Source organism: Manihot esculenta, chromosome 17 (assembly GCF_001659605.2).
Source record: "Manihot esculenta cultivar AM560-2 chromosome 17, M.esculenta_v8, whole genome shotgun sequence".
NCBI classification, from domain to species: domain Eukaryota; kingdom Viridiplantae; phylum Streptophyta; class Magnoliopsida; order Malpighiales; family Euphorbiaceae; genus Manihot; species Manihot esculenta.
The window spans coordinates 29,998,116-30,025,461 of NC_035177.2; the positions used below are offsets into that span (position 1 = coordinate 29,998,116).

The 27,346-nt window shown below is 30.2% G+C and overlaps 3 protein-coding genes across 5 annotated transcripts; 2 read left to right on the forward strand and 1 right to left on the reverse strand.

The window, feature by feature from the left end:
- Nucleotides 1–5,556: 5,556 nt before the first annotated feature.
- On the forward strand, nucleotides 5,557–9,158 carry LOC110604571 (myb family transcription factor MOF1). The gene is made up of 6 exons (XM_021742802.2): nucleotides 5,557–6,273; nucleotides 6,390–6,466; nucleotides 6,637–6,673; nucleotides 7,220–7,340; nucleotides 7,486–7,729; nucleotides 8,760–9,158. Exons 1-6 carry the CDS (start codon nucleotides 6,147–6,149, stop codon nucleotides 9,030–9,032), a joined length of 879 nt encoding a protein of 292 aa, XP_021598494.1. The 5' UTR covers nucleotides 5,557–6,146; the 3' UTR covers nucleotides 9,033–9,158.
- A 2,451-nt stretch (nucleotides 9,159–11,609) lies between these two features.
- LOC110605669 (uncharacterized protein At4g15970) lies at nucleotides 11,610–16,119 on the forward strand. 2 transcript variants are annotated; one of them, XM_021744315.2, is made up of 5 exons: nucleotides 11,610–12,134; nucleotides 12,533–12,898; nucleotides 14,069–14,550; nucleotides 14,670–14,794; nucleotides 15,749–16,119. In XM_021744315.2, exons 1-4 carry the CDS (start codon nucleotides 11,859–11,861, stop codon nucleotides 14,734–14,736), a joined length of 1,191 nt encoding a protein of 396 aa, XP_021600007.1. In that variant the 5' UTR covers nucleotides 11,610–11,858; the 3' UTR covers nucleotides 14,737–14,794; nucleotides 15,749–16,119. The 2 variants fall into 2 exon arrangements, with proteins under 2 accessions (XP_021600007.1, XP_021600008.1); XM_021744316.2 differs by lacking the exon at nucleotides 15,749–16,119 and adding an exon at nucleotides 15,306–15,595.
- Nucleotides 16,120–18,523: 2,404 nt separating this feature from the next.
- LOC110605201 (protein ACCUMULATION AND REPLICATION OF CHLOROPLASTS 3) lies at nucleotides 18,524–27,296 on the reverse strand. 2 transcript variants are annotated; one of them, XR_002486351.2, is made up of 16 exons: nucleotides 26,819–27,296; nucleotides 26,622–26,680; nucleotides 25,857–25,921; nucleotides 25,104–25,238; nucleotides 24,353–24,401; nucleotides 23,463–23,575; nucleotides 23,309–23,380; nucleotides 22,921–23,031; nucleotides 22,498–22,679; nucleotides 21,738–22,022; nucleotides 21,542–21,630; nucleotides 21,009–21,403; nucleotides 20,671–20,771; nucleotides 20,429–20,566; nucleotides 19,587–19,753; nucleotides 18,524–18,809 (listed from the first exon to the last, which is right to left on the reverse strand). XR_002486351.2 is itself a non-coding variant. In XM_021743586.2 (16 exons), exons 1-16 carry the CDS (start codon nucleotides 27,127–27,129, stop codon nucleotides 18,752–18,754), a joined length of 2,334 nt encoding a protein of 777 aa, XP_021599278.1. In that variant the 5' UTR covers nucleotides 27,130–27,295; the 3' UTR covers nucleotides 18,524–18,751. The 2 variants fall into 2 exon arrangements, 1 of the variants encoding a protein (XP_021599278.1); XM_021743586.2 differs by having other exon boundaries at nucleotides 20,671–20,775; nucleotides 26,819–27,295.
- Nucleotides 27,297–27,346: the final 50 nt, after the last annotated feature.

Below are 27,346 nucleotides of genomic sequence, written 5' to 3' on the forward strand. Positions count from 1 at the left end.
TAAAAATGATTATTTAATTTTTATAAATAGAGTAAATATTTATTAAAATATTTATTTTTTAATTTTTTAATAAATTAATTTGATGTGAATTGAATTTAATTTTAATTTAATAAAATTTAAAATAGTTATAATTATATTAAAAAATTGTAAATATACTGTTTTTTCAGTGGAAAGGAAAAAGCATTATAAAAGCATGTCTTAGGATTTAGCGTTACACAAGGCAGAAGGGTAATTTTGCTCTTTTTTAAAAAATAAAAAATGCGCGTGAAGGGGTACATGAATGACCGTACAACAAGGCGATGATAATTCCCTACAGCTATAAGGCGACAGAGGATGTGGATATTCTCAGAGGAAAGGGAGAATTGTACCCGACATAGAAGTATCCTACTATTATCATTACTATTGTTCTTTTATTTAACTTGTATATATAATATATAATTGATGTCTTTGAGATTATAATTTCTTGAATATAAATCTGTAAAATAAGATAAAATATTAGATGAATCAATTTGTTAATTTTTTTATATTTAAATTAATATAATAAATTATAAAATTTATTGATAAAGAGTATAACTTATTTAATTGTGGAAGTTGTGAATTGTTTATGGAGTATATTGAATAAAATTTAAATATTATTAGCGGAGGATGAAATAGGAAAATTATACTTAATATAAAATTTTATATAAAATAAAATATTAATTATAAATAAAAATAATACTATAATAAAAATAATATTTTATGGTTATTCAAATTTTACTATTTATCAGCCGTTTGAATAATTAATTTGATTTAAATTATTAAAATTTAAATTTAATATATTTTAATTGTGATCTAGTTCTCCTTATAATGATCGATTATTTAGGTTCAATGTTAAATGATACATTTCAAATTTTCACATTTTAATCATTCAAAATATAAATTGTTTTAAAACTTTTTACAAATCAAATAATTTAGAAAAATTATAATTTTAAAAAATTTTAAATGAGATATTACTTTAAATATTTTAAATATTTAAAAAAAATAAAATCAAACATTGTCTATTCTTATCGCTACAAAACATTAATAATTTAAAGCAGACAAAAAGTCATTTTAATTAGTATTTTGAAACGTCTAAATCATATAAAAAGTTATTTAAAAGAACCTTTTAAGTTGCTTTTTAGCAATAGCCTACCTAAAAGGGCGTTCTAAATTGTCTAACTGACCAATAACTTGTCTGAAAGAGCGTTCTTATATCATCTAAGTACGCAATAATTATGATTTAAATTGACAATATCGCGTAAATTGATAATAATTTACTTTGAAATAAACTCTCATGTCACCTAAGTGAGAATAATTATGTTATCTAATCTAAAAATACTCTTACATCACCTAATTAGATAATAGTTTTTCTGTTATTATATGTTCTAATTTGATAATAATTTATTTGAAATAGCACTCTTATATCACATAAAGACATTCTTACATTGCTTAAATGGTAACTTATTTAAAATAATACCTTTATATTGTCTAAATAAGTAATAACTTGCACGAATTACACTTACCTTATTTAGGTAAACAAATTTAATAACTTACTTTAATAAAATTTTTAGGCGACGGATAATAATTTTTTTGAAAAAGTACTAAATACAAACATTATTTAAGTGAATAATAATTTATTCAAAAAGCGCTTTTACATACCATTCATATTTTTAAAACTCAAAAAATTTAAACTTAAATTTTAATTATATTAAATTAAAAGTTAATAAATTCACTTATATTTTAAAATTATCAAACTAAAAAAAATTATTTTAAGATTATCAAACCGGAAAAAGAAAATCACTTTATGAAATGACTTAAAATATTTGAAGTTCGTAAATATTAATTTCAATTTAATACAAATAATTAAATAATATTATATATTTAAAAATATTTTTTAAATAATTGATGAAAAAATAGATGGAGAAGTTTCATTTTTATGTAATCGAAACGCAGAATTCAATTATTAAATATCTAAAATAAACTAACATATATATCAATTTCAAAAATACATTAAACGGTTGACTTTCAAAACACTGGACGTGAAACAAAGGGCACGGCACACCACTCGTCTTCACGACACGTGTTCACCACGCGTTTATATTGCATAATAAAGGTTTTTGATAAATTTTTTTTATCAATAAATAATTAAAAAAAAAAGCAAAATCGAACTTGATCATCATAAATATTTTGAGTTATTTAAATTTTTTTTCAAGTAAAATCACATACTATATTAATAAAATTTAATCAAATAAAAAAAATATCATTTTAAACAGGATGATTATATTTAATAAATTTTTTAATCAAAATATAAACAGTTAAAATAGTATTACGATAAATTTATTTAACAGAAATATCAATTTTTAGTCTAATAAAAATTTATAATCATTTAAAATTAAATCCCTACATAAAATAATTTAGCAAAGATATTTCTCGAGTGTTTGTCTAAATTCCGTATAAAATAATTTAATAAAAATGTCCCTCATTTTTTCTTATTTCTCGAACATAAATTATTAAAGTCTTCTGAACAAATTTACAGAAAAGAATTTATACAAAATAAGACTCGAATAAAGTTTCAAAACTGACATTATTGTTGCGATTTCGAAAATTCATAATAACTAGTAAATCTCCATTCAACATCACCTTTCGAAATAATCGAATCAATGAAATTTAAAGAAAAATTAACCACAAAAACATACACATAACTTTTCTACGTTAATTAAATGTATCATCCCAATCCTTGTTTATTGATAAAGAAACAATCATCAAAATATAAAAAATTACGAAAAAATTTTATATGAAAATTAAAAATTTTTATTTTCATAAAAAGTAAAATATATTAGATTGTATGTGAGAAACCTATCCATCATACATAAATCATAAATCACGATCGGAATATTTCTGAAACTCTTAATAGGGACAACATCATTTTCTTTTTTATCGATAGTCAATTAACGCATAGTGTCTTCTATGAGAAAGGCAAAGAAAAAATTAAGTTTTAAAAAGAAAAAAATACGACAGAATCTAGTCATAAAAAACATTACAGAGTGAAACCTTTTTAAAATTTTATTTTTAATATTATATTTTAATATTTACTTTTATATTTTAGAATCTTATTATCAGAATTTTATATAAAAAATCTTATTGTGAAATTTTGTAACGATATTATAATTTTATTTTAATATTATTTAAGAACTCTTAAGAGTTAAAATAGGGTTTTGTTTATTATTTCAAAAAAAATCTATAAAATTATTAATGTCAAAATTTTTTAACTCAAAATTAAAAATTGAAAAAGTAAAATTTAAAATTTTTTAAATTTATTTGGATATACTTACCATCAGATTAAATTTGTGAGTATAATTATTAATGTTAGATTTTTTCGTTAAATATGTGGCAATAATTCTTTAATTAAAATGAAAAATCTATTTGAGCAGGTAAAATTTGATGTTTTAATTTAATTTATGATTTTAAGTATTCATATTTCTTTTATTTTTTAAAATTTGTTAATTTCTAATTGCCCCTTAAATTTTTTTGAAGAAGTGATAAATTCTATAAGTGATAATTTTAAATATTATTATTAAATTAGATGGTAAAATTTTATGAGCCATAAATTTAAGTTTTTGCTTTAATATATATTTGAAAATTCAAACATTAAATCCATAAAAAAAGAAAATATAGAAGAAAAAACTTGAAAAGATAAGGAAGAATTGAAAGATCAACAGAGAAATAATCTAGAAATTATAAGTGAAATAAAAAAAAATTACGTTAAAAATTAGGCTACAACAATAATGAGTTTTAATTTAGTGGTGCCTAGAATATTTTTAAAATTATGAGTTCTCAAATTTAAATTTCAATAGAAAATATTAAAAAGAAAATTAGGTTAAATGGGTACAGTAATTATTCATTTGAGTGGATATTTTATATTGTGTTATATACATCCACCGATACCTGTGGCTTATTGGGTGTCGCCTAAAATTTGAAATCAATCTTTAATAAAATTATTAAATTAAAATTTTTATTTTATAAATTTAAATTAAAAATATAATAATCGATGTTATTTGGTTAGAGATGAAAGTGATTTCATTGATTATTTATTTTATTTATAAAAATTAAATTTTTAATATATAAAAAAAGTATTGAATCATTTATTTTAATATTAATTAATTACTATTCTATTAAAGTAAAAAAATTAAAAGCACTAAGTAATGTAATTTAAAGGTCAAATATAGTTAGTTTTATCAAAATAAAAGTCTTAGATAATACTTTCCCTTTTTTTAATAAAAAATAGAAAATCTTTCTAAGGCAGCAGACATTATTCGCTGCAATCATTGTATCCCATAAATTGCCTATATCGTATTTATTTGGCATATTAGTAACCTAGATAGTTTTGTTTTTTTTAAATTAAAATTAAAAATTAGAGGGTAGAATTTAAAATTTTTTATATTTATTTAAATGTATTTATTATTAAACTAAATATATGAGTGTAGTAATTTAAATAATTGTAAGCTGTTTTAATAATAATTAACAGATAAATATTAATAATTAAAAATTAATTATTTATATAATAATTTAAAATAAATATATTTAATATAAAATAAATTATTAAATATAAAATAACAATAAAAAATATGAAAAAATATTATTTAAATATTAACATAAATTATAAATTAATATAAATAAATGTTTTTAATAAATTAATAATAAAAATAAATTAATTATATTTTTAATACGTTATAAATAATTAATTATATTATTATGAATATAATAAATTAATGATATAATATAAAAAATAGTGAAAAGTGATAATAAATGAATTTATATATTAAAATTTCGTACTTATAAATTTGTAAAGAAAGAAAATGATATAAAAGTTAAAAATATAATACCAGTGCAGTCCAACACTTAAAAAATAATTTTTTAAAAAATATTAGGTCAACCATTAAACATTAATATAAAATAATAGTCACTAAATATTAAATAATGAAAATTAATATTTTAATTTAATTTAAACTTTAAATAATACCATTAAATACTGTCATTAGATAGGTTTAAATCAATAAAAGTTAGATACATATATAAATAAATATAACTTAAAAGTAAATGAATTCTAAAAATATAATTATCAAATAATATTTGTTAAAAAATAATTATTTTATATAAATATTTTTAAAAAAAATTTAAAATTTAAAATTAAAAAGTAAAATTTAAAATTTTTAAATTTATTTAAATATATTTATTTTCCGTCGTTTAAAACTGTAATTATTTTATATAAATATATATATTTTATTAACTTAATGTAACATATAAGATGTTTATATGATAAAAAAGTTGCGCTCGATAATTTTTCCCTGGATACGGTACGGGAAGAGGAAGCGTAGGCCGGGGTTGTCCCAAAAGGACAGCGTGGGAGTGTTCTGAAATTCAAAAGAAAGATAATTATTAAAAAAAATTTTTTCATGGGCATTTTGTGATCATGACGACGTTGGCGTATTATAAGATGATATATTAGTTTTGTATTTTCAATGAGAGAGAGAGAGAGAGAGAGAGAGAGAGAGAGAGAGAGAGAAAGAGAGCAAAGGTCAAAGCAAAGCAGTTGGTTGGTGTAGGGAGCTGGTGTTTATATTAGAGCATGGTATGGCGTAGGGGTAATGATTTTCTGGGTGAAGAAGAGAGAAACAATATCAGAAACTCGTGAATTCAAAATTCTCTTTTAATTCTCTCTCTCTGCGTAGAAACAGAACTATATCAGAAGCAGCAGGCAGGTATTATCAGTCCTCCTTAGGGAATTTACAGCTACGTCTCTTCCTTAAGCTTTTCTCGTGATCTCTCTCTCTCTCTCTCTCTCTCCATCTGCCTACTTATACCCAACAACAAAAACAGAAGAAAGATAATCTCTTTCTTTGTCTCCTCTCCCGCTCATGAATCTCTCTCCAGCTCTGAACCTCCTTCGCATCAGCTCCACACTTTCAACAAGATTTTATACGACCAAGATCGATCAATCAATCAAAGGCGTTTTACAGGGTGGAAGTATTGAAGGGGAGGTTTTTAAGAGGATCCAGTTGTAGTTTTGATTTTCAGTTGGATTTCGAAAGGATTGCTGTAGGAGAAGGAGATAAGAACAAGAACAACAAATGGGTAGCTGTGGGAGAAGTGGGACGGTCAGGCAGTATATAAGGTCAAAGGTGCCTCGCTTGAGATGGACTCCTGAGCTGCATCAATGCTTTGTTCGTGCCATTGAAAGGCTTGGTGGTCAAGACAGTAAGTTAGATTATACACTTTTGTTTCGTCATCTACTATTTTCTTTACATGTAAGGTTTTTTTTTTTATGGATTTTTTAGTTATTTGTTTTTATTCTGTTTGATGGTTTTTTGTAGAAGCCACGCCTAAACTCGTTCTTCAGTTGATGGATGTGAAAGGACTCACCATTTCACATGTGAAGAGCCATCTCCAGGTTGCCCTTAATTTCCCTTTTTTACTTTTCTCTCTTTGATTCCCTTGTTTTTTATCCTTTAAATTCCTTGTCTTCTTCTTGACTTGTGTTTGGCTGTCTACTCTTGTCTAGACGTTCAAAGCAACTTTCTTTAATCGCTTTGCTTACTGGGTTTCCTTTCTTTTGACTAGATGTATAGAAGCATGAGGAGTGACCTGGGTAGACAAGGTATATACATATATATATATACAATAAATTTTATGTTCTTTGTCCACTATGTTCAACTGCCATGGCCTCATCCCTGTCTTAAGTTTTAATGTTTAATATATTCATCTGAATCATCCATCGTTGTTTGCGTAAATGCATTAATGGCAGACTTTGTATTATACTTTCCTCTAATGGTTTTTATCGATGTTTTTCTGAATCAAAGATTTGTAATTTTCACATGTATAACGTAAGTTTTGGAAAGTAAGAGTCTCACTTCATTTATTATCTCTCCATTCTGCTCGAGTTTATGCCAAAAGAGTATAGATCAGAATAATCCTGTATCTCTTTCAGATCGTCTAATATTAGCATTTCTGATGAAACCCACAACCTTAAATTGTCGCTCTAGCTGTTCTTCATGTTCTCAGTATGAAGCCATGTTAACTTCTCCCATTGACCTGCTTGCCTTTACTCTCCTTTGCACGTCTGCAAGTGTAACTCATTAAAGGCCTAGTACTTCTTTAACTTAACATCTTTTTGTATGGCTGTGTTTGGTCTCTCTCGTGACAGATAGAGGCTTTACCCATCAAAGAAGACGATCTGTCGAGGACCATGATGGGTGTGTAGATGAAGTAAAACTCATTGAAGAATCAGATTCTCACTTCATATGCAGTCCCATCTCTTTAAAAAGGTTAGCTTAGCTTTCACATCTTCGTAGACTTTCCAAATATCAGGAAAAGAAGATAGTCCAAGAAAGAAACAATACAAGATTTGCACTGTTCAAGCCTTTGTTTCTTCTTTTTTAGATCTTTTTGTTTGATTTCTCTTTTCTGCAGAGCAAGAATCGAGACCACGAGTTCAATCTCTGATCAGAACCTGCAATGCAGCCAAGGAATATGTGAGATAGTCACGAATCCGTACTCTGCTGATGATTATATGGGAATAAAAGAGGGTAATGGTGGTGGTTTCAGATGGGAGCAGACTCATTCTAAGTCCAAAGCCACTGCCTTCTCTCTGCCCCACGATCTTTGCAGCCTCAAATCCTTCAAATATGCAGTGGAAGAATCTAATTTCCTCAAGGTACGCTATAAAAAAATAAACCCTCCTTTCTCTCTCTCTCTCTCTCACAAACATACAGAGGTCATCAGCCAGCCTTTTTTACTGGGGTTGAGTGTGATGTTGGTTTTATTTTCACCTTTTCAAGTTTCAAACTTTCAGCCAAGTTTTGTAAGGTGGTCTCTTTTGCAGTTTCCAGTTAATAGGTCGTATGACCAGTGGTGGTTTGTGGAATATCCATGCTTTTTGAAGTCAACCTGTGTCACCTCTATGGTTGCAAAGTGTTACCATTTTGCAGCTTTAACTTGGTAAAAGTGTTCAGTAGCATTTCCTGCTACGGCAAGGACTTGGAGCTGTGACACTTTCTGAATGGTCCATATTTTATATAACTTTTACCCTCTTGCATACATGGGATTGTGTTGAATGTTGCCATTAAACAAGGCCTTTACTATTTTTTTTTTCCATACAATTGGCTAGTATTGAGGTTTAACCCTTAAATCTCGAGTCTTGCAGACGGCTTAGGTATCCATTACTAATGACTATTAATAAAACTACTGTATCTTTTTAAAAAAATTTCTAATATGCTCTCGGTTTAGATGCTCTTAGCTAATAAAGAGGACTCATCCAAATCAAGAGGACTAATTAATACACTTAATTTTAGAAAAGTTTATAGTAATTTGTTTAAAATATCTTTAGATGATATTTTTTCTTACATATTAGTATTAAATGACTTAAAAACTAGTAAGTATATATATAAAATAAAAATTTATATTACTTTGAAATTCTCAAAATGATGATAATTTAGGAAAAAAAATCTCTCAAACGAAAGTTTTCTGAAACGAATGTAGTATTCATTTATTGTTTAGGTGTGTATATGCACTAAATTTGAGTTAAATCTTTTCTCAAATGCCATATTCGTATGTATTCTTGAATGGAGTTGGGTTATTGTCAAACTCAGTCAATCATGCGAATTGCAAAACGGATTGAAATGATCAAGCTTTGTACATAATCTTTCTTGTATGAAGATATTTTTTGTTCCCATTTTGCATTGCAGATTGCCAAGCAAGATCATGGAAAGGGCAAATCTGAGGCAAGTAGAAGCGGAAGAACAGAAGATGAAGAGGGTGGTGATTGCTGCGAATTATCGTTATTGCTCTCGTTGCCCCATGCTTCATCACAGAGAAGTAATGCATCATGCACGAGTGAGATCAGCGAGGCATTTTCATCGTACGTGGACAATAGATCTACCTTGAAAGAATGTTCTGGGTCGTCTTCAGGAAAACATAATATTAACTTAGATCTATCTATTGCTCTTTGTGGTACCTAAATTTAAAGAAAATTCGTCTGTTTTGTAGAAGTTTCTTTTTTGTGCCTTTTTGAATATTTCTTAGCCCACTAGTGTAGTCCCTTTTGATTTTAGCCATTGATTTATTAATATTCTCCTTTTGCTTTAGCTTTGAATCCTCTATTGATGAATTTGTCGCATAAATATTTCATATTTGTATTGCATGTAGAAAATGAGGAATTAGGTCATCTTTGACGAATTAGACAACAAACCTGCTTATCGTCCAGTATAATGAGGTAATATTCGGTTTAAATTAAGATATACGGTAACATCCGGTTGTGGAGACGTGCTATATTAGCGGATTTCTGCGGCCACAGTAGCGGATTACGGCGATTTCATAGTTCGTAAATATTAAACAATTTAAATTAATTATTTTAAAATAAATAAAAAATAAATTTAAAAATTATTTAGATTTTATACGCCGATAAAAATAATTAATTAAATAATAAAAAATATAGTTTCCTCTCAAGTTTTTAAGCTATTTAAAGTTGAAAACTCTGAAAGCCTGGAATCGCAATTGGGCTGAGCTGGGTTGGTATCTGTTGAGGCAAAAACGAGCAAAGTGGATAAAATTGTCATGTATAGCATTTTGAATGCTAAAGACTGAAATTTAGTTTTTTTTTTTTTTCTTTTTCCAATTTAAATGCTAAATATAAATTTTAGACTCCACTTGGCACTAGTGATGTTACTTTTTTTTTTTTTTTTCCAAATCTGAAAAAGTAAATTTCATGTCGGATTTCCTTAAAAAAAATCATGTGGGAGGCAAATATGGTTATTTTCCAATTTTTAGGAAAACCTTCTTAATAGATTTTCTTTTTAAAGGAAACTTAGGCTTAAGGTGCTTTTGAAGATGCGAAAAGAGTTTCAAGGAATATTATGAATGAAGGCATCAATATATTGCATAAACTATAATTAACAAAGATATTATTCAAGTGTTTGATTTATAAAATGAAAAAATGTATTAGATTAATAAATTAACAGTGATTTAATAAAATTGGCTGTTTAATTTTAAAAATATATTAATTTTTTATCTATTTAAACTATATTTTTATTTAAAATGAAAATTTTTACAAAATTTTAATTTAATTATTTATTATTAATTTTTTTATTTAAAAAAATATTTTTTTAATTTAAAAATAAAACTGATCATGACTTTATGAAAATTTATTTAAATTTTTTATAAAATAAATCAAATCAAATAAAGAAATAATCTTTTCTCTAGTAATATGTTAAAAATTTTAATATTATTGTTAATATCTCTGTAATTTTAGCATGTATTTATACAAATAAATTTATTCGGTGTTTTAATTTTAAATTTATAATTATTAAAATCTTATACTTAAATTATAAAAATAAAAATAATATAATGTATTTTTAAAGTAAATTATTTGTTAATATTTTATAATTAATATATTTAATAAGATTATTTTTTAATAATAATTTTAAAAATAATGCGAAATAATAAGTATATTAGATTAATTTAGAAAAAATCGGTGGATAATAATTTTAATTAAATAAAATACAAATAAATTATTAAAAAATTAAAAAGTTAAATAATACTATAAATAATATTTTTTTATAATTTTATAAATTTTAAACTATATAAATGATGATAGAATATATTTAATCAAACATTTAAATTACAAAATTTAATTAAAAGAATAAAAATATAAATAATTTTTTTAATTAATTTTAAATTTTATTAACATAATAATATAGCGTTGAATTTATTAATTTTTTAATAATATAAATAATAATAAATATAATTAAAATAATTTTAAAAAATTAAATTATAAATTTAACTATTTTTTATTTTAATTTTTTTAACTAGGAAACGCATTTGCATTTAAAGCCCCAACGGACATACTATCTTTTATCTGCGCGGAAGAAGTTTGTGGAAGAAGTTAAAAATGGAAGAGCGAGGATCTGTCGGTTGCCGCCCCTTAAAAACCTGTATTACAATTTACAGCAGTAAAAGAAACGGAGTCAAGCAGTTAAAGACGCCAAAAAGCAAAAAAACAAAAGGTCCTTAAAATTTTTTTAAATATGTAATAATTTATGATTATTTTAAAATCATTTCATTAAAATTTTTATATATTTTATAAAATCAAATTTTTAGTCTTATAATAAAAGTCTATTTAAAATTATACTATTTCCTGCTAATATCTTTCATTTAAAATTTATTCATTCAAATCAATAAAAATAATTAATAATTTTTATTTTTATATATTAATATTAAATAATTTAAAAATTAATAAATAAATATAAAAAATAAAAATTAATATTATTTTAAAATTTTTAAAATGATAAATAATATCGGAAAAATAATTCTTTAAAATAAAAATTATTGTGGGACAAAATAATAATTTTTAAATCATATATAATTAAATTGTAGTAATTAATTAATATAAATATTTAAAATAATTAATATTTTTAATATTAAAAAAATAGAATTTATAAAATATAAAATTATTTTATTTACAGTAATTCAACTAAAATTAAAACAATTTTTCGTATAAATATTTTTGTCTGATTTTCATATAAATACAGCTAATTGAAAAAAAACGATGGTTCATGGGATTTCACAACGCAGCTTTTTTAAAAGCGGGGAAAGGGGAGCGACGAAGCGTCCTCCGTTCTCGTTCTCTCTCATCAATCAATCCTTACTGCTCAATTCTTAACATCCTTCTCTATTAACTGCTAATTAATCCGTATCTTAATCAAATCTCCAAAACCAAATACAGAACCCTTCTCTTTCTCTCTCTTTGTAACTGATTATAAATAGCTGTAGCTAAGCCATGCTGCCAGATGAATCGAGGGCCATTGTTCAGGTTCAACCATCGCAGACAGTTGCCGGCGACGAGGCTACTTCGCTCCAGAGTCAACACCTTTCCTCCTGCCGCCGTTAATATGCTGCCTGAATCGGCTGTTCCTCGCGTTGTACTGGTCTTTGCTGTCGTGTTTGTATCCTGTTTGCTTCTGTATGGTGCTGCAGATTCTCTTCGTTTCCTCTCTTTTCCCTCTGGCTCCTCCGTTTCTTTCCCTTACATTTTCCCTTCTCTCCTGGATAACGATTCTGTTCCTGTGAGTACACTTTTTTTTTTGGTTACTCGTTTAATTAATGATAGTATTAATTGCATTTAGCTAATTTTTGGTGAATTTATTATTTAAATCGTCAGTTGCATATGTTAAGTGATCAGAAAAGGAAATGAAGTGAAGTGAACTGACATCGAAATCATCCTGATTATCATCGCGGCGCTGTTTAGCAATGTAAAATGATGATTAGGCGCATGATAGCAGACGCCGAATAATATGCGCATTCTTTTCTTTTGCTTTATTTTTGTTGATTTGGCGCACGTTAGCAAATGTCACTATCCGTGATAATTGCCTTTGTCTCTATATGATCATTCGGTGAATCGGTGCTACAGTGCTAGTTGCATAGCTGAAGCCTGAACTTGTTTCATTAATTGTTGCTGTTGTAGGTAAGTGATGAGCAAAAGCTTGAAAAAGTATTGAAAGATGCAGCCATGGAAGGTAGAACTGTTATTTTGACCACTTTAAACGAAGCATGGGCAGCGCCAAATTCGATTATTGATCTCTTCCTAGGGAGCTTTAGAATAGGGGAACACACTCGTAGGCTTTTGAACCACTTGGTGATTGTTGCATTGGATGAGAAAGCATATTTGCGTTGTAAGGAAGTGCATTCTCATTGCTTTGCTCTTGTCACTGAGGGAATTGATTTTCACAAGGAAGCCTACTTTATGACCCCTGCCTATTTAAAGATGATGTGGAGAAGGATTGACTTCTTGCGTTCTGTTCTTGAAATGGGGTATAATTTTGTTTTTACGGTAATCTCTAACTTAATTCCCTCTTTTTGATGCTTGGACAAGTGCATAATGGCGTAATTATATTTGATATAATGCATGAAATGGTTCTTTTCATCTCTATGGTTCTGTTGCTTCTTCCATCTATCCTTTGAGATTGGATGCTATTGCAATTCATTTCCTGTTGTTGGACTCAATTGCTTATTTGTAAGGTCTTCTGAGTTACTAAATGACATTGCATTAGAATGGAAGGATTCAAATGAAGTGATTTGGAGGCTCTCATTAAATTCGCTGATATCATTGAGATCATATTTGAGTTGGATCTGAAGTTGCAACTTTTTGTACAGTCACTCAAATGAATTTTTTGTTCCACATACATGATCTATAACATCCAAATGTCCTTTTCTCAACCCTTTCATCCAATTTTGACATGAAGGTATATGGTTTTATAGATTATAGGAAGTAAATATATTAATATAGGAAGTAAATATTGATAGATGGGTTAGTTGCTTAATCTTAGGGATTGTATAATTATAGACTTGATTTTCTTTCCTGTTTAGATACCATCTTTTATATATAAATAGGTTGTAATCTTTATTATGAAACAACAACATCAAATATTATATTTCTACATGGTATCAGAGCCAGGTTTGTAGAGATTTATTTTCTCTCTCGTCAAGTTTTAAATTTTTTGAGACTCAGGACTCCTTTTTTTTGTGTTATCCATCTAGGATAATATTTGTCTCTCACCGTTCACCTAGAGAGGATGCCAAATTCGCCTTGCAGCTCCCTTGTTAGATTTGTGGTTGTCTTTTTGATATTATTCATTTGGGTTACCCATAAAAGAGTAACATTTGGATCTGTTCATTTGGGTTACTCATAAAGGGTAACATTTGGAGACTTAGGGCTCTGTTCATTTGGGTTGTCCATAAAGGGTAACACTTGAAGACTTAGGGCTCTGTTCATTTGGGTTATTCATAAAGGGTAACACTTGGAGACTTAGGGCTCTGTTCATCAGGTATTGTTCACGAGAATTATTCATTGAGTATTGTTCACGGGAATTATTTTTTGCTGAACAATATATGTAGAGGTTGAAATCTCTACTACTGCTGTGCATTTTATCCTAATTCAGTCAACTTTTTGAATTGCTTTCCTGCATATTCAGTAACAATTTGGTTCTGCTTCCTTCTCCAGGATGCTGATATCATGTGGTTCAGAGACCCATTTCCACGGTTTTATACAGATGCAGATTTCCAGATTGCATGTGATCATTTCACAGGCAGCTCTGTTAATCTAGAGAACAGACCTAATGGTGGCTTCAACTATGTGAAGTCCAATAATAGGTCAATAGAGTTTTACAAGTTCTGGTACTCTTCACAGGAGACTTATCCTGGTTATCATGATCAGGATGTTCTTAATTTTATCAAGTTTGATACTTTTGTTGAGGATATTGGATTGAAGATGAGATTCTTGGACACTGCATACTTTGGTGGATTCTGTGAACCCAGCAAAGATCTAAGTTTAGTTTGTACAATGCATGCAAATTGCTGTTACGGGTTGGATAGCAAGCTTCATGACCTTAGAATTATGCTTCAAGATTGGAAAGATTTTTTATCTTTACCACCAAGTTTGAAAAATTCTTCTGTTGTATCATGGAGGGTCCCACAGAACTGCAGGTCAGATGGATGTTCTAATCTTGCGTCTCTGATTGTGCTTAATATAATTCATTTCAAGTTGCATTAATTTTAATTTTCATCCCCTAAGTGGATTTTGTTTTTTGTTTACTTTATTTCAGTCTTCATTCCCTCCATCATTATAGTGAGTCTCCAGAAACGAGTTTTCAAGAAGGATCACAACAATGAGTTTATTTGATATGAATTGGAGTGGTGGAACTTTGACCCCTGCAACCAAAATGAGAAGGTAAAGTTCTGGGCTTTAATGCATGTGAGTGATGTCTACATACTCTTTTATAACAAATTAATTGACTGAAAATGCCAAAAAGCACAGTGGAAGCATAGAAGAGGTACACTATAGATAAGAACAGAGCAGGTCTTCAGTTAATAAAAATAAAGAGGTGGAATGCTTTTTCCCTCTTCAAGGGAATGAATTCGTGTCAAACCAAACACCTTCCCCAGGGAACATGTTCCTTTTACTCACCACCTCAAGAGCAACTATTCCTTATGATCAACCCTCTACGCATATGCTTCCGCACACTGTACTAACAAGAGATAGCCACATCCTTGATCCTTTCATAAAACACCAAGTTTCCACAATCATTTTTATAATAGTGATCTGTACATTCAACTTCTTAAGCCTCTTATTTTCCTCATAACTTGAAAGACATTCAAATCCTGGTTACCTGATTCTCACTTAGATTTGTAGTTCATGATTCCTCATAGAATATCGGTGCAACTTTTTTGTCTATTTTCAGTATTGGCCAACTTGGGACTTTCACACATCTAAATGAGATCTGAGCAACTTTCCTATGCTGATGGATGCTAATGGTCTTTCCCTGTACAATCCCATCCATTCAATGAAAATGTTTCTAATAATTTAGGATGAGTGAATACTTGCAACTTGAAATTAATTTGTGTGGATGGGGAGTTAATTTGCCCACTTGAGGGCCAATATCTCTCTACTATGAAAGCAGTAACTGCTGGTCTTTGTATTGAGTGACGGATCTTCTAATGCCATGTTTTAATTAGAATGTTGGTTGCTTAATGATCTTAATTATTGGTGTGCAATAATTTATAAATTAGATTTTGATGGAGGAGAATCAAGTGATTTTAGGAAACCTAACAACGTAAAAATTATTTGAGTTGTGTTTTAGCCTAATGTTTAAGAAAACTTTTGTTTTATATGTTGCATTTTCAGATGTTTTCTTGGAAGTAGAAGTTCATGAGGATTTTAGAAGCTCTGACAAAGTTACATATAATTCAGATTTAGCTGTCAATCTGAATGGTGAAAGAGGGAAGCAGAAGGAATTTATTTTTGGCTTCCCCTCAACTTTTAGTCTCAAACAAATGAAATACTGTTTCTACTTGCACCCTCTGTCGTTATTGAGCCTAACATGTATAAATATTTTGCATTAATCACTCAAGAATACCCTTTTTTTTTTCTCAATTCCACTTTAGTTAATATGGGCCGTCTTTCATTTTTGTATTGTCTACTTGTCTTGAAAACGTTGTTAGTTGACATCTTTGCTAAAGCCTTGTAATTGGATTATGTGCTCACTTTTTAAAGCATCTTTGCCTTATGTTTGACATAGCAATCATTTTTCCTCCAGTCTTCCAGACAATCATTTTCAGCTACTTTTTTCCACGTAGACTGGTTGTCTCGTTGCCCTAAAGTAGCGTAAAATTGGTTGGGCAAATGGAGATAGGACCCTTTCTTATTTTGGTTTGGTTGAATTGTCAGAATTATATTGGGGGTGTCTAATGCTGAACTACTTAAATTTAATCAGATGTTCAAAATCTTGATTTGCATAAAGTTTAAGAGAGTAACTCGATGACAGCTAAAATCATGCAAGGAGACGTCATTTGGCTTGATACGTGGAAGAGCAACCTGTCCTTGGCGGTGCATGTATAACCAATCTTAAATGAAAATCATAATGCTTTATTAGTGCCATAAAGCATTAGTTTTTATTTTTTAACATTAAAGCTGTCACAGTGGAAAATAATTTGGATATCAAAATATTTTTTATGAAAATACTCTTCTTGAAATTTTTTAAAATATTTTAATTATTAAATATTAGAGAAAAGTCTAAAATATTTGTGATATGAAAGAATTAATTAGTAAGTTTAAAAATTTTAGAGACGTTTTAGTAAAAATAGAAAAATTAATTAATAATGAATTTTTTTATATTATAAAATTAAATAGTAAATATTTATTAAGTTTAATAAGGGAGATTAATTAATAAATTTAAAATTTTAGTTTTTAAAATTAATAGATTAATTAATTTTTTTTTATTATAAAAATTAAATAGTAATTTATTTGGACTGACATCCAACTTGTTTGATCACTGACCCACATCAAGATTCAACAACTAACGTACAGATTACGTATCATGGTAATGAATCGGGTTGAACTTGCTGGTGAATCTAATTTGTCTAAGGGCAGAAACTAAAAACGTAAAAATGCAAAACTCTCACTAGAAAGGATATGAGATAAACATGGATTGCTATACTAATGTTATTTTCCTAAAAAATCCTTAAGACAGGTTAAATCTCCAAATTATTCGAAGAGCTTATATACTGCGTCCATTGGAGATGAGTTTGTATCCTGGCCATTTCCATGTTATCATAATATGCAAAAAATTATTCGTAGTATAAATAAAAAGGGAGAAAGATACAGGAATGCATAACATTTTCAGTAAATAAAGCTTACACCTCGTCCTCATTATCTATCAACAGCTGGATATAATTAATAATTTATAGCCAATAAATGATGGCTAATTGATAGAATAGTATATAACTGTTGCTATAGTAAAGAGATGCATTAAATTATATAACTTGTACAAATATATTTTTAAAAATATAATTATTTTTATAGATTTCAAATAAAAAAATCCAATCAGCTACCATCTCGTTGGAACACAAACTCTTCTTTTAAAGTGATATAAAACTATACCCTTTGAATATATTACCTATGAGTAGTAACTTTAATAGATTTACCAAATAGATTAATTTTAAAGCTGTTGGAGATCTATAACTGTTAAATTAGACGCCAGATTACGGGGCTTTAACGAGATCTAATCAAATATTGCATATGTAAAATTGAAACGGTTGGTTGTGGAATGCATATCATCAATTTATTATAATCATCGTCATTCTTGCTTAGGCTAGATCGTGTGAATCTAAGAGATTTGTGTACATAGGTATATTTCAAGTTGTACAAGTATTTAATTCAAATTAAAAAATCTGCCGTATTATTGGTACAATCTATGAAACCTGCCTCGGACAATGACTTTTTTTTTTATAGAGCAAAATAGCCATGGCTCATATTGATGAGACAGAAAGCTACCAGTATGTTTTCTTGGGATCCCCCCAACGTAAATTGAAGGGAAAATCACAAATAATAAAATAATCATGCATGAATCACCATTAATCTTCAGTTTACGATGCTGGAAGAAAACAGAACGATCAACCTGTGCAACCTAATTAATGCTAGGTAAGGCATTACTCTGATAGTCGAGTTTTAAATCTGTCTATTTGAACCATCTGAATATATTTCCCATAGTCCACCAAATATATGTGAAAGGCTATTTCCAGAATATTTCAGTGATTTGGGAAATCGAGCATTCCATATAATGGGAATATCAATTAGTCCGGAAGATATCTTAAAACTGTTATTGCAACTGTTCATGCCCTTTTCAATGAGGCTTGAGGACTTTGGAAAAGGACGGATCAGATTCTTGAGAAACTGATCAGAGATTAACTTAATTTCATTGAATTTTCAGCAGGTGATCGTTAACTGGAAAAGCTGCTTCTATATCCATTGCGATGGCTAAAATGGCTGATTTCCCAACACAAACTATCTTCTTATATGGAGATGAACATAATTATTAGTTTGATAGGGAAAAAAAAAGATGTAATTCACAAGAAAACAGATCAAGCGTTCAAGCTGCTTGCCTGAAGTTAGCAAAAAATCTTGGCAAACAAATTTTCATATACCGGTTTATTGTCTTCAACTTTTTTGAATCCGAACGTGAATAAATGTGAGAGGGTTACCAGAAGGGAAACTACACAGCAGCATAAAGGTTCTGAACGTTCTTGTTCAAAACTTCTTATGACATATAAGTGAAAACATTGGGGATATACAAGCAAGTGAAAAAAAAATTAATAATAATAAAAGAGAATTTTTCTATCCAGCATCACTTTAATAGTCCAAGTGCTTCCGGCTCACAAGACCACCATCATCCCATGTCTCCACACATCTACGAACGGAGCATAGGTAAAAAACCAAAAAAAGATAACAGAGCTGGAGATTGAGGTTATATAAGCAAGAGTGCAAATAATTTTAACAGCAGTTGGTGCTCCAAAAAAGAAAGAAAGAAAGGAAGATAGAAAAGCTTGTGTTGAAAGCATAAATTAGGTCCTACATTAGCATGTATAGTGTCAAATTGAAATATAAATGATTTTGCAGGGATTAGGTTTGGCTGATTAATGCATGAACCATAGGCATCAATGACTGTCAATATCTCAAGGAATTTGCTATATTCTTTTGCATTCCTATCACATTCTGTCTAATTCATCAATGGCTATACAGATCCACCCTTAACTTCATTAACCGTAGTTTCACTCTCTGTTTGATATGATTCATTTTGCATGAAAAGAACTCAAATGAATTCTTATAAAATCACACACTCATTTTTTTCTAAAAACGAAAATTTGTAAAATTAAGGAATGAATTATTACATTCCAAATAAGAAATTTGATAAAAAAGAAATGAATTGAATTGAATTCCTGTGAAATCTTTGATTCCAAAGAAGGGGAGTGTCTAAATTTTAAGATTGAGAATGTTCCTTAAAATGAGAGCTATGAACTCAAGTTTGTAGATGTGATTTTTGTCCTCCATCCCAAATCTCAAACGAGACCTTTTGAAGGAAAACCCCAAAGCCTGACTGTACACATCTAAATAACAATAAACTAGTATGCAATTGATTTCCATAACAAGTAGGATCATGTAATATGCTAGGACAAAGGATACTCACCTTGCTCCATCAACATCAATGCAAAGAAAGTGGCCATGTCGCCAACCATCTTGGAATTGGCCAAAAAAGACTTTGCCAGACTTCGAATAGAAACGGCTTTCACCATTGGCCTTTCCCTTCCAAAAGTTTGCAAACCATCGGTCTCCAGTGTGGAAATAAAACCAACCCTACATGATGATAGGAATACTATTTGAATTCATGAAAGAAAAATTTATCTGGTTTTCATCAGAAATAATAAAAGGTGCACTGCAGGTCGATGCAACAGATGTATGATAAAAAGAATTGATACATCAAACTACCACAATTTAATACCTGTAGACACAAACAAGATGAGGATATACATCATAGGAGAACAACTGCCAAGGCACATGGTCCACACATAAATTTGTGCTAGAGAATGTCATGCTTTGTGCACTCATTTTAGAGCATTGTTACTGATTTTTTGAAGCAGCATACGTAAAAAATTCAAAATGTAATTGGAAGTATATGCTAACCATGTTAAAATTACCATCTACTGGACTACATGTAATCTAAACATCTGTACTTTCATGTCCCAAAAGCGTTCTCATGCATACATATTTATTTATTCATCCTTTGTGTTAAAACCACTGAAATTCTGAAACCTTCAGATATGTTAACATTTTGCTAATCAAGCAACAAGATTCGTTTTTAATGCTACGAGCAAGTATCAACCAAAGATAAATTTGATAAAACAGTATTTTGATACAAAGAAGTACACTATATATGATGTAGGACAGAAGGATAAAGTTGATAAAATTGACCCATCCTATTCCACAAGTTAACACTCAAGTAACAAAAGTAAAAGGTAAAGGAGACAAAACCTTTCCATGCATCACATCATCCCTCCATGAACCCTGAAATACATCTCCATTGCTAAAGTAGAATGCACCTAGACCAGATCTCTTGCCATAACGCCACATACCGTCATATATGCTTCCGTCTCCAAGGATAAGACGGCCCTGTATAAATTGACTCACAAAGTGGTCTTTGATTTCTTCTAACCAAATGAATATCCCATAGAAACAAAGCATTGCCGAAGTTTTACAGAGATATTGCTTAGTACCTTCCCTTCAGGAAGACCTCCTTGGCATCGCCCTCTATACACCCCTCCTCTGTACTGCATCTCCATAACAGGACTCCATTTTGTTGGGGAATCTCTCTCAGCTTCCTGGATGGAACTAAACAGTCAGAACAGAAGTCCTTAAAGGTTAAAGCGCTGAAAAGGAAGGGTTAATCCCACCAGCAAAAGCTAGAAAAAAGTATACAATTTCATGAGGTAACTTAATTTTTTTCAACACCAGAAATCAAGAAAGAAATCTATAATTCCTTGGCTTCATAATGGACTCTAATATTTAAATGTGTTAAATGCAGCCAAGCTATATTGCAGAATTAATTGATTACCAACATAGATGCAGCACGAACTGACAGAACTCCTTGTTTTTTGGATACATCAGCATTTCTGCCCTTCAACCTAGTGGATGCATTATTATAAATATCTCTTACTAAAACTAAACCTGCATCGGTCAATGATCCCCAAGAAGAGATTCTGGAATTAATCTGCTTTTGTTCTTTGACATCACCATCAGTTTTTAGCTCTGGGAGTTCCGCAGCATATGAGATATTGGGGCCTTCTTTAGATTCTTCTGGATGCCTTACACCAACTGGAAGGCGGAAGAGGCTCAGGGTATCAAGCACAGAAGTAGCTCCAGTCCTTGATCTGGCCCACTCTTGTGCAATCTGATGCCCTGGTCCCAAGTTCCAACTTATAGGTAGCTCCCTGTGCAGCACAGTAGTTTCTACAGAAAATAATGTAAACATGATTAGACAAAGACATAATTATGACGTCCTCAAAATGTACACAAAACACAAGGTGCTTTGAGTGATGAAAGTGCAGACCAATAGTTCAATATAACTGGAGTAACTTTTGGTGCTACCTTCAGTAGATTGGTTGTAAAAATCAGAAGAGTCGGTCCTGGCATCGAATAAGCCAATCTCATTTTCTTTAGGTTCGCTTCCATTACTCCTATCATAAAAAACAATTAAGAAAAAAAAGTTAAAAATAAAAATGGTGCACAACATGGCAGAGACATAACAATGTAAACAAAAGCTAAGAGCTAAAAGCAACCACACCTTGAACTGTTACTGTCATTGCAATTGCTGTTTGGTAATGTCTCATGTTCCTCAAAGTGTTTATCAATACATTTAGGCATGCCTTCTATAGCAATTCCACTTCCCAATGAACCAGAGTCTGGTAAATTTATCCCCACAGAAAGGTGTGCATCTTTAAGTCTATTGATTCTTTCATTATCATTTGGTTGTTGACGGGGTCTACCTAAGAGTTTAGAAACAAAAGGGAAATGCCAGGCCAGTCTGGATAACAAGTTATGTCTCTGTGGAGTCTGTACTTCGCTGCAACTAGTATTGACAAAAATTGAATAACATTAAGAGGAAAATTGACAACCCAGCCAAAATTTTGATTCATAACCTTAAAATTATCATATCTTAGTCATTGACAGAGTCTTTATCAGCAACTTAACACTTGATGGAGTTGGAGACCACATACCCAAGCAATAATCAATGAACAACTGCAGCAAGCAACACTATGCAAAACAGTCCTTATATTTTCATAATTACTGTAAGAACTGTGTCTAACAGGAAACTTCTCAAGGTTGAGAGGTTATGACCTATTCTTACATGTCAATCATATGTGGAGATTAGAATAAAATAGGATTACAAATTTATGGCCTGAAATAATTCAACTCAAGAATGATCAGAAAAACTGTAACGAAATAACACAGAATATTAAGGGACATCAAATCAACTAACACATATCAATTGACAATTTCGAGCTAGATGTTAGCATTTTTATCTTCTAAAAAAGCATTCTTACCCCACAGCAACAACTGTTGTTACTATCATGTCATGATCCAGATTAGGCTCAAGAGTTGTAGAAATAATGATTTCCCCTGTGTATTCTGCGGTTTGACGAAAGGTAAGCAAAGAGGTATGCACAGCATCATTTTCAATAAAACCTGAACTTGCAATGATGCAAATAATGATGCCATTTAAGTTCTGTAAACAATACACAACAAAAAAAAAAATCAACAAAACATTAGAATGGTGATACAAATTTGCCAAAGGAAAGAAGGCTATTTAGTCCTTAAAAAATTTTGAGAAAAGAAAAGACAATTGTTCAACAAGACAATCTGAAGAAAGCAACTGTTTCAAGGATATACAAAATGCAATTTACTTTTTGTTAAATTAGTTAAGTAAAAACAGCATTCTTCTTCACTGAAATTTACTTTGATAATACCTCTATACCAGCACCCATGAACGGACAGTCATATAGAGCTTGTGTGATTGAACTTTCTATGCTGTTACCAACTCCGAATCCAATTTTTGCTTCTTTGTGGCTTTTCAGAATCTGTATATGGTTGCATTCAAAAGTCAACCAGACATAATAGAGAGAAAAGAAATACAATACAAATTCCTGGAAAAGAGGAAAGTTATATTTTTCAAGTTTCTGCATGCATCTATCAAGTTCAAACAGAAAACTCTGCTAATAAAATTTAACAAGAATCTTGCATAATAGATAAAGCAGAAAATCATGGATTAAAAGCCTGCAGGAGAAACAACATAGATAGATACAGAAATAAGTAAAATCACAAATTTCCATCAATAAAATGGTCATCAACCCTTACTTTCATAACCTCTGAAACTTTGAGTTCTTTCACATTATTATGTGGTACACCAATTAATTTCTGGTGCATGTCCTGAAAATGTCCCAGCGATAATCAATTCATTTAATGTACAACAAAAAGTTTGAAACCCAAACGGAAGAGACGGTATACATACTGAGATGAGAACTGAGATGGCATTTATGGCCAACAGAACAGCACTATTTGCAGATTTCAAAGCCTCATCTAGAGTGACCAAATCCTTGTTTAGAAGTGTGTCGGTGTCAATATCTGTTATAAGAAACAACACAGCCCACCTCTTTTAGGTTATGAATCTGCTAGCAGCATCAGTTGAGCAACTGACAGTATGCTGTTATGAAACCAGGTTCTTACTCAGAAAGAACAGAAATTAGAGAGGAGAGAGAGAGAGAGAAAGGAGGAATCTGCATTTGTTATTAGCTTTTGGAATGACCCAATACAAGTACAACTTTCCTATTTATACTAATTCCTACTTGTTAGTTATAACAGAATAACTGATCTGCCACTTCCTGCCTATCCAGCTCATCTCCTTCTAGTCAACTCATCTCCTATTCATAATATATGCTTTGTTGAGGGAGACTGAAATAGTAATTTAACTTTATGTAGATAAGCAGCTTGTCTTTCAAGTAGTTATTATACTGAATAAAGTGTAACCAGGCAACTCACAAATTCTCTCTAATTCTTATTGTTGTTAAGTAGATTATCCTCAATACACAAGCATCGCATTTGTAATAACTCAACTGCAAGTGAAATCATGAAATTTACACAATGACTATGATTGGTAGAAAGGAAGTGCACCAAGTCATTAGTCAATAATACATTAAATGAAGAAAATGTCAAATAAATTTCCTTCCTTATATTCCTTCTAAACAAACATAGCCCATAGCTGAGGTACAGAAATTAGTAAAACACAAATAAGGGGCACACATCATACCAACATAAGAAAGAAAAACTCAAGCCTGAAGGGCCATTATTCCAAACAAAGAGTAAACTTCCTTCTATTACCCTAAGATACATCACATTACTCACCAATGCAAAAATTTGTATGATCTTTAAGTTTTCCTACCAAATCTTTCACCTGCAAGGTGGATTGACAATGACAATTTGGAGGCAAATAATCTATAAATAAAGTCAAGTGCAAGAATAGTATATTGAAATGAATTGAAAAGTGAAAGACTATACTCAGTAACAATGGAAAACCATAATCAATGCCAACAAAAATTTTCTATGATTGAATTGGAAGTACTGCAATTGAATTGGAAGTAGTGCATTACCCTAAAAAGACACTTAAAACTACAATACCAACTATGCATCACAAGGACTAGATCCTGCATCATTCTAAAGTGTGTTTTGTAGGATCTCTGGGGAAGGCAGAATGTAGGGAGAGGATTCGTGCTGCCGACTTTAACTGATTTGGGAGTTAAGGTTTAGATGAAATTGAGTTTCTAGTAATGCCCCATGACATCTTTTCTTTGATAATGTTCAACATGATTTGACCAACCTAGAATATAGTCCCTAGTAGTTTCTTACAGAAGCTAGTGTGCCACTTTCCTGGGAACTACCAAACATAAGTCCATCCCCTACAATTTTGAGTTCTACGAACATGATCAATGAATCATCAATCTACATACAATGTACAACTTAAGATCATATTCCATGTATGCTATCTTTGGGAAATTGTATGTAAGATGGTAAAATATAAGTTCTTGATTCTTTTTTTCCTTATTTTCATTTCAGTAAAGAAGCATGCCATATCTACAGTTTCCTGAGTATCCCCCACCTCATCCTGGCGCCTTTGTCCTTCAAAGCTGAAAGGCCTCAGGAAAATAGAAACCACAAATCCATTTCTACATCTTACTGTTTTAAGTAAATCAATTGCTGTAACATGATCCAAGCCATACCCAGCACTAGCCACCTAGAACACCAAAACACAAGCAAACATGTGAAACAAAAAAAAAATAAAAAATAAAAAAAAAATTAAAACAGAGAAGAATTCCATGCTACTGACTGACACTAGTAAGTTGAGAGAAAAAAGAAAAGAAAAGAAAAAGTAGCATCATCAGCATAACATATTGAGTATTTGTATTATTTCCACTCATGCTTATGCCTAATGCTGCTTTATTTAGATATAACAAAGTCCTGGAAGAATATAGATACAGTAAATGAAAAACTGATTCAGTTTCTGGTTCATAGTATGACAAGTATGCATTACATATCAGTGCAATGGACTCCAATTAGCATAAAATACAGAGGTTTAGTGCATAACAATTTAATCATAAAACCACGTATATCAAGAGAATTACTGCATTCATATAAAAAATGTCAAAATTTGAGACCAATACTTCATCAATAGATAAGTAACTCTTTTATGTGAATAGATTTACTGTCGATAGTCCCTCCAGTATTTGAGATTTTCATTCTGTTGATTTCAATTTCTATCATCATTAGTGTACAATGCTTCATCAAATAAATAAACATTATTCCAAGTTTATCAGAACTCTCCATAAATGAGACAGGTAAGGAATGTACAAACAAGGATAACAATCGTTGAACAAGACTGCAGAAACTGGGAAGCTTCCAAAAGCCTCGGATTAAGTTCTGCACAATGAATAAACAAATGAACTGGGATTACTAGTCTATATTTTTATACTATAAAAAATTTAATTCAGAAAACCCTTTTTTTCTTTGAGGAAAACAAGTTGAGTAGTAAAATCCAACAGAGGATAAAATCATAAAAATAAGATAGCTCATAGCTCCACCTCAACTACACAAGCAATAAAAAATTAAAATAAAATAAACATGTCCAATCATGTTTAGCATCAGATAAAAGAGACATAAATAAAGATTCAAGACATTGGCAGGATGAAGGCTATCTAACACCAAATTGATTAAGCACTTAAGCAGATATAATGTAGTCCCATGAACCAAAAAAAAAGGTAACAGGAGATAAAGTTGACGCCAAAATCAGTTAGGAAGTTAGGAAGCAAAAGCATGCTTAGGTGCGTGCTCAACAGATTTGATTATTCTACCTTTCCTATACATATATTATATTGTACCTATTCTTGTAATCCTAATCAATCGATTCATTTTCTTCCTTTCTCAACATTTTCCATAAAAGGCACACTTAGTTACACCATCTAACTATGAAATTATCTCTGCTGCAGTATTTGTCTGCAAAATCAGGCAGTTTCACAAGAAACACTGAACAACATAAACTATTTAAAGAAAAATAAATGGAATGAATAATGCAAATAAAGCATGGTAAGAGTCCTGAACTTAGTACATACACAACACGAACCTTTTCCAGGAATTCTTTCTTGTAATTGCACATTCAGGGGATCTTTAACATTAATATTCCTGCAAAAAGAGTTTGACTTGCAATCATTAAAAGTACTTTCATTAAGAGTGAATGGAATATCCAAGCACTAAATAACAGCAGATATTGGAAGCTCAAGTGCAATTAAAATGTAATAGAGAAATTAATTGGACATTTACCAGAATCGCAACAACGACGATAACTGGAAAGGCGAATCCATGCAGAAATCAAGAACAGCATCCATCCTGCTACCAATCCCAATCACTTCAACGAACTGAGAATTCTCCAAGAAACTCGCACCATTATAATTTCCATCGTTCTCTACAGAACCCATGCAAATTCGAAGAGGGCGCTTAGAGTTACTACAATCTAATCTCTTACTCAACTTTACGTGGTGAAAGAAGCGGCCATAGAAGGCGCATTTTGAAGAGAAAGGGCACAGAGATAAGCGGGAAACAGAATGAAAGGTAGTGAATAGAGGAAGCTCCATGGCATCGATGTTTGAATCTCTGGTTACATGGAGATTACATCGCAGCAATTGGGGATTTTGCCCAAACGATAAGCTCCTGCTCTTCCATAATCATTTTTTACTTGGAGCTGGAGCCGCCCCGCCACTCAAACACTCCACTAGAGTATGCCGAACCCAGATTCAATTGAATAAGGAAAATTAATACTTAGTCCTTAATTATAAAATATGTATTAAAATA